General features: G+C 43.2%; 3 protein-coding genes across 3 annotated transcripts in view; 1 reads left to right on the top strand and 2 right to left on the bottom strand.

Annotated features, from left to right (window-relative positions):
* Positions 1-1,615: 1,615 nt before the first annotated feature.
* On the bottom strand, positions 1,616-7,338 carry shpk (sedoheptulokinase; the record flags this gene model as incomplete). The annotated part of the gene is made up of 7 exons (XM_079236352.1): positions 1,616-3,117; positions 3,864-4,064; positions 4,315-4,490; positions 4,709-4,861; positions 4,959-5,133; positions 6,965-7,106; positions 7,201-7,338. The coding sequence occupies 7 exons, from the start codon at positions 7,336-7,338 to the stop codon at positions 2,723-2,725; spliced, it is 1,380 nt and encodes a 459-aa protein (XP_079092478.1). The 3' UTR covers positions 1,616-2,722.
* A 752-nt stretch (positions 7,339-8,090) lies between these two features.
* On the top strand, positions 8,091-9,435 carry emc6 (ER membrane protein complex subunit 6). The gene is made up of 2 exons (XM_079238046.1): positions 8,091-8,228; positions 9,066-9,435. The coding sequence occupies exon 2, from the start codon at positions 9,100-9,102 to the stop codon at positions 9,430-9,432; it is 333 nt and encodes a 110-aa protein (XP_079094172.1). The 5' UTR covers positions 8,091-8,228; positions 9,066-9,099; the 3' UTR covers positions 9,433-9,435.
* A 1,473-nt stretch (positions 9,436-10,908) lies between these two features.
* The window catches only part of p2rx5 (purinergic receptor P2X, ligand-gated ion channel, 5), a 5,504-nt gene continuing 61 nt past the window's right edge, over positions 10,909-16,351 (bottom strand). Inside the window, exons 1-12 of the mRNA XM_079238045.1 lie at positions 16,230-16,351; positions 15,347-15,497; positions 15,027-15,098; positions 14,803-14,878; positions 14,466-14,550; positions 14,168-14,248; positions 13,236-13,377; positions 11,844-11,977; positions 11,665-11,758; positions 11,507-11,572; positions 11,264-11,352; positions 10,909-11,162 (exon numbers count right to left, since the gene is read on the bottom strand). The exon at positions 16,230-16,351 is cut by the window's right edge and continues 61 nt beyond it. Of these exons, the coding sequence (XP_079094171.1) occupies positions 10,910-11,162; positions 11,264-11,352; positions 11,507-11,572; positions 11,665-11,758; positions 11,844-11,977; positions 13,236-13,377; positions 14,168-14,248; positions 14,466-14,550; positions 14,803-14,878; positions 15,027-15,098; positions 15,347-15,497; positions 16,230-16,351 (1,365 nt within the window). The 3' untranslated portion in view covers position 10,909. The remainder of the gene's footprint in view (positions 11,163-11,263; positions 11,353-11,506; positions 11,573-11,664; positions 11,759-11,843; positions 11,978-13,235; positions 13,378-14,167; positions 14,249-14,465; positions 14,551-14,802; positions 14,879-15,026; positions 15,099-15,346; positions 15,498-16,229) is intronic.

Below are 16,351 nucleotides of genomic sequence, written 5' to 3'. Positions count from 1 at the left end.
CTAACAAAGAAGTGTATTTAGAAGCAACACTTGATCTGGTCACCACTTCTTTTGAAGAATAATCAAATCATATACACTACGGTTTATACAGACACAGAATGTGAAAGATATGAAAAAGATTACTGCAGAGTTCAGCTGGTCACAATAAAAGAATATATGATGTTTTGATTTAAAGGATCCTATTAAGGATAATGGGAACCTAATCTTTGGTGGCTTCTTGTTCCCCTTTTCAGTCACGAAATGGGGAATTAGTGACTTAGTAGAAACCTCTGTAACCCTGAGATCATAAGATTCAGAGGAATGTGTCTCGCAGCCAGAAACAAAGGATGGTAAATGCAGAAGTATATACACATTTTCCGATAAAACTAAAAATGTTTTCTGAATTAATTAGACATTTGTTTTACTGACAAATCTGTAATTTATGACCTATTTGTTGCTCCAGATGTACAATTATTCACAAATATTAAAAGACACTGCCATTCTTTCCCATCTCATTCAATCTCAAAGCTTAAAAACCAACCAGTGTACTCCATTTTTGTTAAATGTCTGCGTGGCGGTATGTTCAAAATGCACAAAATACATGATAACTGGTCACCATAGTGGTCAAAAATATGTTCAGACAAAGGATTCCTCTGATGCTCAAGATGTTTATCAATGTTCTTCGGGACCGGCAGCAATCTCATGATTCAAAATTGGTAAACAAAACCATAACGCATCATTTAACTCACCAGAAGTAAGTCTTCCTGCTCCAGATTGTCTTCTTGCATGAAAATCAGGTCAAAATAAAACAACAGTCGGCTGCTCACGACGGAGATTCCTTCAGGTCCGAGTACTGTTGTGAAGCGTCCTGAGATGCTCATTTACCGGACCGGCGCTGAGAGGCAGCAGGGAGAAGCCAGTGGGGAGATAAAGTGACACACCCAAGAGAATATCAGAGCACATTACTGGAGCCTTGAGTGCTTAAAAGGATGTATTGACCGTCTCTGCTCGAGCTAAGACAGCAAAGAAATACCACAAAGTACCAGCGTCTTGTCTGACATTGAACATGTTTAATGATTTGTTCAGACAGGAACATATTTAATTTGACTTACAAGTTATCAAGAATAATACATCCTCAGGTCTCTCTGAAATTAACTGAATAAATTAACTTACCCTTCTGAATTGCTACTTTTTTCTTCTTCTCAGGTTTGTGTATGATATTTCTGGAGCAGCTCTCTTAGCGTTTTCTTTTTTAGTCCATACCGTTGCCTCCTGTGCGTCTTATGTGCCCTTTTCGTAGTTTCACTTGCATGTGGGTGTTTTTGTCTTTCAGCGCTGCTGTGTTCCTGTGACCGTGTGGTTGCAGAGCTTCTGCCTGTCACAGACTGTAGATCTGCATTCGAGAGATCATCTGACGATTTGCTTTCTTAAGACAACTTCCCCTTTGGTCACGGCGCACAGGGTTCACACCCCGACGTGGTTACCGTTAGCATAGGAGGGTTCAAGTAATTAAAACGTGACCCAAATGGGCAACTAAGACTTCTCATCCAATATTGTGAATCAGAATATGATCCTGGTTCAAGTATAAGATATTGACATCAAAATGTATTCAAAATATTTGAGACCTGAGACAAAACATGTTATTAACACTGCTTTATTTGTACCATAAACACATCGGCTGTGAGCTAATGACCCTATGAGAGAGAAAAACACTGCATATAATTGTGTTCAATTTTTGCCCCGAATGACTGGCACTACTAACAATACTGATAGTGTGTGTTTCTCAGTCACAACTGTATTTACTCAGTATTACAGAAAATGATAACATTGCTGCTAGAAATATTCCATGTATCAAAAAGCACCATCAGCGGCACGACAAATTTTACAGCGGATCGTCTTCGTGAAAACAAAGCAAAATTAACATTTAAAAAAAATGTACGATAATTAAGGACTCTTCCCACTCTGTGTCACAGTTCAAAATGAAAGATTAAGACTTAAAATTAAGAGACGGCAAGAGCAAAATAAGAGAGCAGTAATCATTAATCTAGACGTGGATCTAGATAGAAAACAACACAAATAATTTCCCTCAAATATAAACTCCTAAAACTGGGACCCTTGAAGCACAGTATCATTAAATCCGAGGACCTGCGAAGAATCCGATTCAAAACATTTTCTCTAATGACCAATCAGCTCACTCGAAAAAAAATGTTCTACAAAATTGTTCATTTCTCATCAATCCTCATCAATCCTCATCCTCAAGATGGTGAGTGCAAATATAAAGAGAATAAGCTCCTTGCGCATGTAACAACATTTAAAAGCCATGAGACAGACGGATGGGAAAGAAAATGAGGAGAGTAAACATCTCTTTCATGGCCTATTTTCTGCTTGAATGCCAACACAGCTGATAGCTGCTACACCTCATCTCGCTGACAGTCATCTAAAGAAGGAGCCCACCCTCAAATACGGAGAGCTTAAATCTGGGATCTTCAAAGCAGTCCAGCAGCGCTGTGATTTTGATTTACTTTACGTTTTTTTTTAAATACCTTTCAGCGACTGACAAGATAGACTTTACACAAGGCCTCTTTTGCTTCACGGAGGAAAACACATCGGAGCATTTCCCTTTGCCTGGTTGTTCCCTTTTCAAACGAAGCAATGACATTCTTTAAGGATCTCACGTGTGCAAAATGTTCAAAATGTAACCCTGTACACAGACAGGGATTCGCTGGTGGGTTACAACTCTCATTCAGAGTAGATCACAGAAGACAATGGCCACGCCCACGGCCGAGTCCGCGTTTTGCCCGTACACCACCGGCTGGGGAAACGCCTTCTCCACCTCCTGCCTGAGCACCTCATTGCGGGCGATGGCGCTCCCGCTGCCCACGATCCTGTTGACCCCCGCCTGCTCCAGACGCTCCGGGGGCATCATGGAGGTGATGTTGTCCAGGACTCCGCGGCACACCGCCCTGGTCAAATGACCCAGGGAGAGATTGGTCGTGGAGATGTTGGCGACCTGACCGAGGCAGAGCGGGTTGTGCCTCTCTCCCAGGACCGTCGGGCTCACCCTCATGTCGCTCGTTTCCTGATTCAGCGCGCAGTGTATCAGCTTCTCATACAAGCACGAATCACTCATCTCTGCACCTGTGAAGGATGAGAGGAGCAATTCAACACTTTGAATGGCAACAATCCATCATGAGCCAACTGGACAGCGCCCTCTCTGGGCTCTCAGTGACCTGACGAGAGCAAAAAGGCCAAAAGGATCACAAAAGTGATTATAACTCATCCTCAGGGGAACATGAATGTGCTTACAACGCTTCATAGCAATATATACAATAGTTGTTGAGACATTTCATGGTGATGCTAAAGGAAAAGTCAGGATCTATCCTTTTGGGACCATTAATGCTAACGTTCTGTTGTTTTTGAACGTCTTTGTCATCAGTGTTGGGTCTGAACGTTTCAGCCCTATGCCTGACAGGTGTGAGAGCGCCGAGTTGCGTAGAGGCCAAGAGCGGTATTGCAGACAGATAGAGATTTCAATTATAGCTTGCAACAAAGAAATTTGGGTTGGGGGGAGGTGATCATGAAAGAATAAAGTTCGACTCACAAAATGTCAAAAAAGTAAAAAATGTCATTTTTAAAAGTTGTATTATAAATGTTTGCATGCATGTCTGCTTATGACAAGGTAAATACAGTTAAATTACACCTACATGTTCAGTTTATTCCTGTTAATTCCTGTATACTCCCGTATATTCCCGTGGAAAGTTTCCAACTTTGAATATTCCCGGAATTTTGCAACCCTAAATGCCGATACTGAATAACTTGCCAATAGTTGAAAGTAGCCACCCCTGGAACCGCACTACTACACTGCGATACAGTACAATACATACCGAGCTCTTTCATCCAGGAAGTGAGCATCCCCACAAAAGTGGCCATTACATTCCCGCCGTTGAGTGACGCCGCCACCGCCAAGTACGAGTCGCCAAAGTAGGGGAAGTAAGAGACGGAGGAGGCGGGCTGAGGAGAATCTGGAGGTCTGAAGTTGGCTGGCATGGCGAAGGTCAGCTGGGCTGAAGTGCTTATGTTAAGAACTGTGAAATTAGGAGACAGAAGCACACTGTCATCGACGGCATGTGAACTAACAGCTCATGCAAGAGGCACTGACGGCAGGATTACACCTGATCCATAATGCATTTGCTTTCTGCGTGTGCTCAAACATATCGAGTCCAAACTAAGACACCGGTATTTACTGCTACGGATTCTTTTATTGGAAGTACGTGAAAAGCACTGCATAAGGTGTAATCCTGTCCCTGAGGGGAATGCCTAGACTTCCTGTTTCACCTGCATCTGTTCGGGCACTCATGCAGGAGTAGACAGAGCACTGCAAGTCTCCCAGGGCGGCTCCAACTGGTGTACCAGCGGGGATACCGTGCCAGTCAGAGCACGTTTGTCCCGCCAAGCCACCAGATGACACACACTGAGGAAGCAGATGCAAAGGGAAGCCGGCCCCCTTCAGACTAGAGCATGCACACGTACACGCACACACACACACACACACACACACACGCACGCACGCACGCACACACAAGCATGTTACGCATATCAACTCTGTACAGTTCATCACAAGCTTACAACGCCAAAGTGATTTCAGATTAACAACCGATCACGCACATACTATAAAACACGTTTCATGCATTTAGTAGTTAAACGGAGCGGGAAGCTCTGCCATACATACATGTCTGCGTTCCACTGGTTGGAGGAGGTGTTGAAGAAGCCCCAGCTGGCTGCGTTCTGGGGCGTCATCACACACCCGTCCAAACCACACAGCATGGACGCCACATAGTCCTGGATGGTACCTGCAACGGTGAAGTCCTCAAGGAACGCAGGCCTGCAGTGAAAGCACACGTCTTTTAGTTCACATCACCAAAACCAAGAGGCACGACAGGCTCTGCGTGTTTTTCTTCTTCTAAATGCTGCGCGCTGACCTGTGCTTTGCATGCCAAAGGAGAGTTGCACAGCCAAACCCCGTGGCTACGCTGACATGCGAGTCTGGTTTTGGAAGAGAAGACAGGAAGTTGCTGCTGCAGCGCCCATCCTGCCAGGTGATCAGCTGACTGGTGTCTCCGCTTGTGAAGAAATCCTTCTTGGACCAAACGCAACCTGCGAGGGGCAAGAGACAAAATAAGTTGTGTCTGACTTCATGGTTTCGTTTGGATGCAAAAACATCCCTGTAGCGTAGATTGACTACTATTACAAACCAATTTTCATGTCAAGTTTTGGATTCAACCAGCAGAGGGGGTAATTGTGAAAGAAGAACTACAACGGCACAACCAAGTTTCTGTTGAAAAGGAGGAGTTATATGAAGATTTCAGTTCCTCTAATTGCCCAGCTCCTCGAATCCATTTTCAAAGAGCATCTTTAAAATGTCACCAGTATTACAGAGCAGATAATTGGTGTGATTCAGCAGTGTGAAAACATTGGCTTCTTCCAAATCCCTGAGGCCTTTGCTAGTGAATGTTTTTCTAAAGCCTGTGGTCTGGTTAAACATTATGGGAGCTCATGTCCAAATTAAACTGTGAATTATCTTTGGACTCTAAAGCCAGAGGGGGTTGTTTAACTAAAAGAACTTTGTTTCATTACCTGACCTTTGATAGTACAAAGTAAATCAATAGGAAACTGGAGATGACCTTTGTTTGGACTGCAATATCTTCTGAACAACACATTCCAACCGTGTTAGATAAACTTTGAATCACCATTATGTATGTTCAAATTGGACTGACCGGAAACACTGCTGTCTGCCACGCCCCGCTACAATGGGCAAATTAACAGGTGGTGACTAACACTTTCACAACTGCACAAGCATGACATAAGGTAAACCTTCTGTCCGTCCCACTCACTCGCTTTAAGACACGTGGTGACCGAGCTTTTGAGGCAGTAGCACCTAAGCTGTGGAATGCTCTGCCTGCACCTCTACGTTTTGCTGATTCAGCATCGTCTTTCAGAAACCTACTAAAAACGTACTTGTTTACACTGGCGTTTGGTTAAACACATGCTCTATGACCTGCTTTTTATCTGTTTTTATTTATTTATTTTCATTATTTGTTTTATTGTGCTTTTTACTACTCCATCTTTTAATGTGTATTTTACTATGCTCTTAACTGTTGAAATGTCAATTATTATTATTGTTATTGTCAATCTGGTCTTAACGTGAAACCTGTGAAAAGTGCTATATAAATAAACCTTACTTACTTAATTAAATAAGTACTACTCAAAAGGTAACTCCAATAGTATAACCACTTCACTTCCAATATTGAAGAGAAGAGTGAATACATCTGCTACATCGTTAATTACTGTACCTCTTTAGAAATATTTCAAGAGCTTCGAAAGTGTGATTTAGGACCCTTATATTGGGGCCCTTCCAGATTAAAGAGCTTCTTGGACAGTATAGATTATGTAAATATAGGGGCCACAACTTTAAGGACACCACATCTTGAGGGATTTCTGTTTTACTAGAGGAACCTCATTATTTCAGGGTAATTGGTCTTTTCCTTTTCTTTTTCCCTCACTTGCATTAGCAAGTATAAATATTTTTATATATATATATATATATATATATAAATATATATATATATATATATATATATATATATATATATAAATATATATATATATATATATATATATGTATATAAACATTTTATATATATATATATATATATATATATATATATATATATATATATATATATATATATATATATATACTTGCTAATGCAAGTGAGGGGAAATTACAAACAATATATATTGTAGTTGTAATTACAAGTATTTTGGATCTACCATCAAACTAACTTGGTCTAATAAATATATATATCTTTACAATCACTTGGCATTTCCTGTGTGATAATATTACACTTCAAATGGCTTCAAGAAAGACAATATAAATGTATTTACTGCTCAAACTGCTGATGTACCACACAGCAGCTTGTCTTACCGCTCCTTGCTTTCCAGAGTAAAACCCCGTGCATCTGTCCGGTCAGCCCGATGCGGACGACATACTGCAGTTTATGTCTCGGCAGCAGCCCGATGCACCGGTTCAAAGCGTCTATGATCCGGCCGGTTTCCTGCTCTTTCGCCTGCGCGGAATGGGAACGTAGACAAAAACACACCAGCGTCAGTGTTGCCGAGCTGCGGGGTAAAATTGTTGAACGCACCACGGACCGCACTCACCTTTATCCCGCTGTGGTCTATTAGATCACACGATGTCGGCAATGTGTGACTCGCAGCCACCAACCTGGAGCCCGTTTCTAATAAAACAGCTTTTACCGACGTGGTGCCCACGTCTACACCAAGGATATAGGAAGACATTGTTGATGATGAAACTGTGTGTTTGTCAATCAGCTATACGGCAGCATCACGACAAGTCAACTATGCCGCATTCAAAAATGTAGGAATTCGGATATTTAATCATAAGCGACTCCTCTTAAGCGATTAGTTCCATCTCTACAAAACTGTCGAAAACTATGAACACAAGCCAAAATATCACGATTGTTTCTGTTCGTTTCATCGACCTGAAGAGGAAGAAAACATTACGACAGGTCCTCACTTCTCTGGCAGAGTAAAGCCTGTATTGGATTCAGTTGGGCCAGCGCCAGGCATGACATCTGATCTGAATGGAATTAACTTACTCACCTACTCATTACATGTTCCTGATATGACAAGGCGAAACTATTCTTGATGGAGGGTTAATTGCCTGTCTGGTATCATACTTTGCTGGTTATTTATTTTGCCTATTATATCTAGATTATTGGGGGTCGTTAATCACGCTACAACTAAAGATGTCGGTGAAATTTGGCAGACATGTTCACAGAAATTCAAACATAGTAAATGCAGTTGTAACAGCAATTTGCATTGTCAACCTGCTGTTTTTTTAATTGATTTTTAGCTTGCTTTTGTTTGCTTGGTGGGGTTATGAAACATTGTATTGCCGTCAAATGACGTTTGACAAGAGCGAATGAACGCACCACATCCTCGCCGCCGGTTTGGTTTGATCCGGTTTGGACCTGTCCCACAATGCACTGCGAATGAACATGGCCGAATCTTGTCTAGGTGTGTTATCCAAACTAGAATGAATGTGCTGTTTCCGTGCCATATCAGCTCACATTCCTTAAAGACAATCCACCATCCACGCCTGTGAAGTGACATATTATGTTGTAATTGCGCTGTGAGGATCCAACGAGTCCCTGCGTGTATTTCCGGTGAGAATCTGTCAACTGTTACCGTCGGAGCTGCCTGGATGACTAGCTAACGGCTAATGCTAGGTTACCATATATTATAATAGGGGTATAACAGGCTCTTCAGACTGGCGTCTCATCTGTTTGGGTCTCTTTCTGGTGTTGTGTGTGCGCCTGTTGTTGTCACCACGCCGCTTTTTGTTGTTGGTATTAGCCTAGCTCGCGTTATCTACTTTGATGTATAGTGTCAGCCGCTGGCCTGCTAAGCTAAGATCCACCTACGACTGACAGCTTTACCTTTTGTCTTTGATTATTAGGGGGCTTTAAATGTATCGAGACCTGCCATTTTATCCTCATAGTGGTCAAATATATCAATATGTCTAATTCATATATTACGCCAACGTATTGACGTCTGTGGTGTACAAATGAGCTTTTCTGATGAAGCAGTGGCATGCATTGCTTTACAGTAGTAGAATAAACATCATGATTCTTTAAAGTAAAAGTTACACAAACGTGTAGAAATCTTGGCACACCAAATGTCAATATTATAAGCTAAAGTTGTATGTAGGAGAGTGGAGCCAGTGAGAGTTATGTTATTGTATTAGTATAACTGTTAGACTAATGTGTGTAGGCAGAAGTAGCTGGTCCAGGTGGAGTTGATGTTTACAGTATTTGATGTCGGGGGTTTAAACTGTAACAACCCACCACGTTTCATTATATCAGGTTTTGTTCTCCACATCTGTGAAATAAATATGGAGAATGTAAGTGGAGTTAAAAAAAAAGTTTCTAAATTGTTCTTGTGTGCAGGTTTGGTTCATTTGAGTAAATGCCCTTTTTGTGTCCGAATCTCTCCTGAAACAGGAGAATCTTCCTGTGATTGCTGACCTGAGCCAAGATGGCAGGAGTTGTAGCCAAGCGTGAGGGACCACAGTTCATCAGTGAAGTGTCTGTGAGGGGAAACGCCGCCGTGCTGGACTACTGCCGCACCTCTGTGTCCGCTCTGTCCGGAGCAACAGCTGGCATCCTCGGGCTGACGGGACTTTATGGCTTCGTTTTTTATCTCCTCTCTGCTTTTCTCCTCTCCCTGCTGCTCATTCTCAAGGCCGGACGGCGGTGGAGCAAATGCTTTAAATCGCGTCGGCTGCTCTTCACCGGGGGCCTTGTCGGAGGTCTTTTCACTTACGTCCTGTTCTGGACTTTCCTCTATGGAATGGTGCATGTGTACTAGAATTGTCTATGAAGAATAACTTTGAATTAGCCCTAACACTATCGTCTGCCCTGCTGTTTGTAGATAAGCCATTAGTAAAAGACTTCTTCCATTTTTAACTGTTAAATTAAACAGAGGATGTGTTAATAATTATAGGATGCAGAATTAACCGTTCTTATCTTTCCTGCTACACACTTAGCAGTGACGATGACTTTATTCAACCTGTAACTCCTGCTCTGTGCTCCGTGTCATCCATACCAGGATAAGAGCCTGGTTATAGAGTTATAATAATGTAGACTGTAGTGTAACATAGATCAAACCTGATTACATCCAAGATGTAAGCACTTTTCTTTACATTTCATGTACAATGTCACAGTTAAATTATAACAAATCTGATTATTAATTGAAATAAATACCTCTGTACAACTTGTGTGTATACATTATTTATCAGTTTGTCATCAGGCAGTTTCATTTGTTGAAGCCGGGAAATAAACACGACAAACATGTGTTTCCAACAATAAAGACCATTTAATAAATAGTAACGGGAAGAACAAACGAGGAGTCCTTGCACTTCAATGTCTTGCACCGTTCATGAACAATCAGCAGTGAGCTTGTCCACTCTCTGTAGACTTGTAGCGCATCACAACTACGTTCCCCAGCTTCACGTGCGAATGATAGCGTGAATAAGATCGTGTTGTAGCCAAATGGCTGAGATCGACCTCAACACATCAGTCGTGTTTAACTGTGCTCTTAAATTCCTGTCACAGAGGTACACGATGCATTTAACTGAAATACCAACGATTAAGACCGTTCAGACACTTTCTTACATATTGCTTCCTAGTGCAGTTTTTAAAGGTTTTTATTTTGAATCCATGCTCATAAAATCATTAAGGTGTTTTGCAAACTTTAAAGTTAATGTATTAGTCTGCAATGTCTATTTTACTTAATCTAACCCTGCAATTGAGGTTCATGAATCTATCACTGCTTTTTTTAAATATATATATATAACTTATTCCATAAATGGCAAAATAAAAAAATCAATAATCATATGAAATGATGCTTAATTCGTCTGATCAACAGCCAAATAAGCTAGAAGCACTGATTTTATGACATGATAGTTAATAATTTGCTTTTGTAAAGCAGTGATCTGCAAATATTTGGCAATTGACTTAAAGTCTTTGATGAATCCCTTCTGTCACTCTTGCATATCATTATCAATGGACCTGTTGTAGTCTCCCACATCCCAGCTTTGGACCCTGACCCCGCCACTGAAAACCACCTTCCTGTGTGTTTCTACATCCGCTTCCTGGCCCACTTGCATAGTGCCGAACATTTACATTTCTCTGGACCAACATGTTTGTAGTCGGGACAAGCATCACTCAAGCTAGTGGCGTGCCAGCAGTCGAGCCAGTTAGATGAGAAGTGGACGTCCGTCCGTCTTTTGGCTCCGCCTCTCGCGGGCCTCTGCAGGTGATTGGTCTTGGTCTGCCTGCCTAACTTAATTGTGTGAAGAGAAGGTGATGTGATGCTTCGGCTCTGCGGCCTGTGAAGGGACAATGGCAGAGTATCGCTGTCCTGTGTTGCGTGGAACGGTGGGACCCCGTCTATCTTCAGGCAGCTGGCTCTCTGCAGGGGCCTCGGCGATCCCTGGCTCTTCAGTGGAGTTGGCGCCCTCCTTCTCTGCAGCTGGTTTCCTGGATCTCCTTTCCCGCGGACCAGTCTTCCCATCTTTGAGTTTGGTCCGTTCTTTCCTGGGAGGGAGATGTGCCAAGAAGTGTTATGTTAAAACATTTGGACTACGGCTGATTTAGGAAGACCCATTGAAGTTTGTGTGACTGCAGTTTAGTCCTACTTGAAGTTGATGATCTCAAACTTCCTCTCTCGGTAAAAGGAGCTTGTGCTCATCAAGTACAGGAGTATCATATCGCATGCGAAGGCTCCCTGAAAGAAAAATCACAATATCAGAGAAGCATCATCCTTGTTGCTGGTCATCGTCCATCAGCCTCTCGCATCACACGCTAATAGGATGTTTTTCAAACATCAGGCATCACCAATTCTCCGACATGTCAACGTATAATTAAAGTAAATTACTCACTACACCCAGCAGGGCAACACCCGAGCCTATGGCAATTATTGTGGGAACAATATTGAATCTCCCGGCCTGCAAAACAATAAACAGGCATTCATTGCAAGTCTATTACCTGAATCATGTAGATTCATTAGAAAGAAAGACCTATCGTGTCACTGCTGTACCTGGCCATTGATCATTATATCGAAGCGAATCCCATACACTTTATACAAAGTGCGAAAGCTTTCACCATTTTGATCCTTGTAATACCTGCCAAATCTGTAGGGGCAAAGATCAGTTGAGAAAAAATAAAAACAGGTATGTGGGATGATTTACTTCCTGCCGAATGCCTGAAAGGACATACCTGAAGTTGTATCCTGAGGTGACCGAGTTGTTCAAGTTCATGTCCAAACGGGTAAAGCTGTACTGTGGGTTACAATGTGAGGAGTCCTTATCCAGGTCACACTCCCATTCGATGAGAATACCAACGGACCCACCCTGACGGACAAAAACAGTGACCTGTGTGAATATCGGAGCAGCCTCACACATACTCGTCGCTATATTGGCACACTTCATGTTCTCTTCCTTCGGGTTCTCAACTCCGGTTCCTGTCGTGTCACTTCCATCCGTCTGGCTGATTCAACCTTAAATCGGATTGAAGGTGGGTGGGGCTTTGCTGGGATTAAAACACATTAACAATATTCCCTTTTCACTGCACAGGTTACCAATAACATTAATGATGGCTCCATTCCATTCAAGTGTCCCGTAAGCAATGACGGGCTGGCAGCGTGCACAACACCAGGACCCTGCAACTGGAGCCGGCCATCAGCAGAGGGACCTATTTCCATGAAGATGGTTCAGCTGCTATCAAGGGGCCTAGGTTTGGAAATCATTTCAGGTTTTAGAAATATTTCTCATTCATAAGACCAAAACTCCATGCATGTTAGGTTGCGTGATAACAACTAACCATCTCAAGGTCACCTGAGCAAGACACAGGAAGACGAGGAAGACCACAAAATGTGCCCAAATCTGGACCTCGTGATGAGGTAGTTTTTGTCCAAAAGAGACGTTATTTTACTATTTCTGTGCCATTACTGTGATTTCCAATAAAGCAGAAACCCATGATCCATCTGCATGTTATTGTTATTCTTAGAATGCAGTATGCAGAAGTTAAATCTCATCTGCTCAGCTTTTGCCTTGATGAAATATCGGCTCTTCGAGCCGATCACAGCACAGACACCTGTTCAAACCTCTGACCGCGGCTTCAATGTGGCTTCATATGGCTGTCTTTTTGTATCTTGAAAATTAATTTGTCCAAGAAAAAGAAAAAAGTCTATTTTAGGTGGTGACTCTCCCTTTCCTTTAGAGTAATGCGACACTTCTCTGCTTGAGTCAAGCTCAGGTTCAGTCCAGAGACTGTGGGTGTTTGTTTACACACAACTGTACTTTACCCTGATGCTTTGCTGTGTTTAAAAACCGGAGCAGTAAGCCTTGATTTCACATAACATGTCTGTTTTGATTATTATAAACAAGAAGTAAAGAGAACGAAAGAGAGATGTAGAGACACTGCTTTTGTTCTGATTCCCTTAAATATGTCTGCCATGCATTCTTTTTAAATAACAGCTATGATTACATGAATAGTTTTAGTTAAAGGGCTAGTACAGGTGTGATGTTATAATAAAATGACCGTGAGGAAGCCAGGAACTGAAATTGCGCCCACACACAGTCCCAACTGGCACACTCTTACACTTTGTACCTTCGCAGCCATGTCCTGGAAGTCGTTTCCGGTCCAGCTGACCAGATCTCCGAGGCGGAAGATGGGGCAGTACAGGTGGTCCTCGCGGTCGTAGGAGCACGTTTTCAGGTAGCTGTCGTTACAGGTTTCAAGGACGTTGGACCTAAGAGGTCAATTCAGCCGACATGAAGCGCAACTTTCACACGTCAGATCATCAACTATGGAAAGCGGTCTGTATTGCGGTCTGTATTGCTTGAGTTTGACCATTGAACAAAAAAACAACAACATTTAAACCGTCCTCTGAAGTCAAAAAATGTAAATACATTTCAAGAGATTCACAGAATTCTCTCAATTTACTTTAGTTATTTCTGACTGAACTGTAAGAGGAGAGTTCTCCTCTACACACACACACGCAGCAGCATATACAGTATGCATATGTACATGCATACTACATGTTGCCAAATGGTGTATGATGTAATACACCATTACGCCCTCTAGCTCTAAGCACAAACTGGGTCTGCCACACTGGAAGACGTGCACTGCTGCTAGCCATTTGGACCGGCCAATTCCCATCGAGCGTATCAAGATAAATGAGAAAACATAAGAGAGATGGTTGTGTAATTAGGACACGATGCTGACGGATGCATTAGTGGAACCTCATGGCATCTCTCTGCTTTTCTTGCCGGACTTGAAGAGGCAGCAGAGATGGCCTCGGCCCCCCGGGGTCAGCCCCGTCTAATGGGACACCTGTCCAGGGGCCTGCTGTCAAGGACGGTCTCGGATGACTGTTTCACGGTCTCGCTGAGTGCAATGCACAGGCCGGTATAAATAGAAGGCTCTCTGCACCCTAAAGCTATTCAAAGCAGCCGTTGGGTCTCACTCAGTGATCTATGTCACGGTGCCCCGAAACCACAGGCACCAGCGGCAATCAGCACCACTTACGGGACACTCACTTGGAGAATTCAAACTTTGGGAACCTGATGAAGTTTTTGATGTAGATGGTGAAGTTTTCCGCTTCGCTCAGTAACGGCTCTCTGAAGAGAGATTGGGGGGGGGGGGACAGAGAGAGACAGGCAGCTGCGTGAAATAAAAACAAAACGAGTGGAGCTGACAGGCTGCATTAGTAATAAATAGAACCTGTGAAATATTTCGGCCCCTGTGAGGGATCAGAGTGAGTGTCAATGTAGTAGTCAATGTAGCACAAAATGGCACATTTCCAGAGTTCTGCAGGAGGACGGGGCGGGGTCTCACGTGGGTCTCTTGCCGTACTCAACAGGACACCAGGCATGAATCTCACAGGTCCCAGTGCTGTTTAAACACAACCCGGTCTTTATTCCTGACGGAGAGAGAGAGAGAGAGCAAACATTCTTGGCTGGGTGGAGCTTAAAGAGAGTTTGTGCCAAAGTAAGACGACTTGGAATACTGCTGGAACTGTGTGTACTGTTGTGTGATACATGATATTCACCCTTATATACCACCAAAAACTGACTACGTGAACTTTTCTTTTTTATGTTTTCAGATTGTCAGTGAACCTGAGGCTAAAACCTAAAAATGAAAGTCTGAGTTGGGCGGGATGACTGATTCTCACCATGGCCGGCTATGACGGGCTCCCCCTCGACACAGTCGTCGTCACTTTGACATCGTCCATTTGGCACCTTGAAGCTCTGTGTGATGTGTCAACACATTAGTGCGGACATGGTAATCTGGCACAGTTTCACCGACGGCTATATCAGATATTAGGATGGAGGAAAAAACACACACACACATAATTAAAAAGCAAATAATGAGATTCGCCCTCCTCTGTATACTCACCTCAGCGCAGAACCCCAGCCTCTGATTGGGGGTCTCTATGTAATTTGTTATTACGAAGAACACCTGCTCACCCTGCAAAATGAAATTAGGACCAGACGGTGAGATTGACAATCCAAAGGTTAAACAAATTACGCTCCTGAGAAGTTCAATTTTGTTAAATCTGTGGCGACGGATGCGGAGGCTAATGATATCCGCTAAAGCAGACACTCAATAGCCTCGTAATCTCTCTTGACAGGCGAATAATTGGGGAGTGCACTGACATCAATATTGCAAACTGTAGAGATAGATGGACGGACGGACAGACGTACAGACTCACTCACATTCGGGGGTATGACATAATCCTCAGCCCCCCACAGGTGAAGCCCGGTCTCGGAGCTGTTGGTCAGTGCAACACCTTTAAGCTTGGTGATGACCGAGGCCTGGACGGCCTCTTCTCTCTCCTGGTAGCCCTTCTTCACCACAAACACCCACCTGAGACATTCAGCGAAACATCGGGATTCATTATGTTTCAGAGCCTTATGTTGAATAAGGGCGCCCATGTATCAGCAGAGCAATGTTGTGACCCCTTCCCCTTGTGGAGCAGCCTGTCTGTGACCTCTCGCCCCGGGTCTGACAGCACCACCGTCAGACAGATGGAAAGCAGTAACGCTGATGTGTGGAATATTTGTTCTGCATCTCCACCGAAACGGTGTTGAACTATTTTGCACATCCGCGTGCATCTGGAGGTAAAATAATGCACCCACACAGGACCCTCCCCGAGCTGCAGTACATGCCACAGAGACAAATATGATTTAATAACCCCCCACCCTGCAGCCACTCACAAAACAATTAAGTTTTAAAGGTCAAATCAGATAATATCAACTCACACCATAAACTGCCCCAGACACCTGCTCACTTTCCATCACATACAGCAGCGTGACATCACCCAGTGAGGGGTGGGATAAGACAGCTTCCTGTCTCCACGAGCGAGTTGACACATTAATAATGAATCCACCAACAACTCAGACACAACTGCACAGCTTTTTTTTTTTTTTTTTACTTTAAAACTCTATGGCGCTGTCACTTTAACCGTAAACAAAAGAAGAAAAGTCAACGCTTTCGCCGAGCTCAACTATTTTTAACTTTGTGAATCACTTTCTAAAAGGTTACTTTATTCCATGCCTAAACAAGGGGGCCTGAAGGGGGCATGCGTCTGCGCCTCACCCGATGATGTATCCCAGCACGGCCAGCTGGTAGAGTCTAAACAATATCCCGATTTTCCGGTTTTCGGCGATGACATATTTCTCTGTCTTGTAGTTGAGGAGTGACACGAAGAAGCCCCCCCA

Source organism: Taurulus bubalis (genome assembly GCF_910589615.1).
Source record: "Taurulus bubalis genome assembly, chromosome: 2".
In the NCBI taxonomy this organism is placed as follows: domain Eukaryota; kingdom Metazoa; phylum Chordata; class Actinopteri; order Perciformes; family Cottidae; genus Taurulus; species Taurulus bubalis.
The sequence above is the reverse complement of the archived record's forward strand: the minus strand, read 5'-3'. Positions and strand labels throughout refer to the sequence as shown.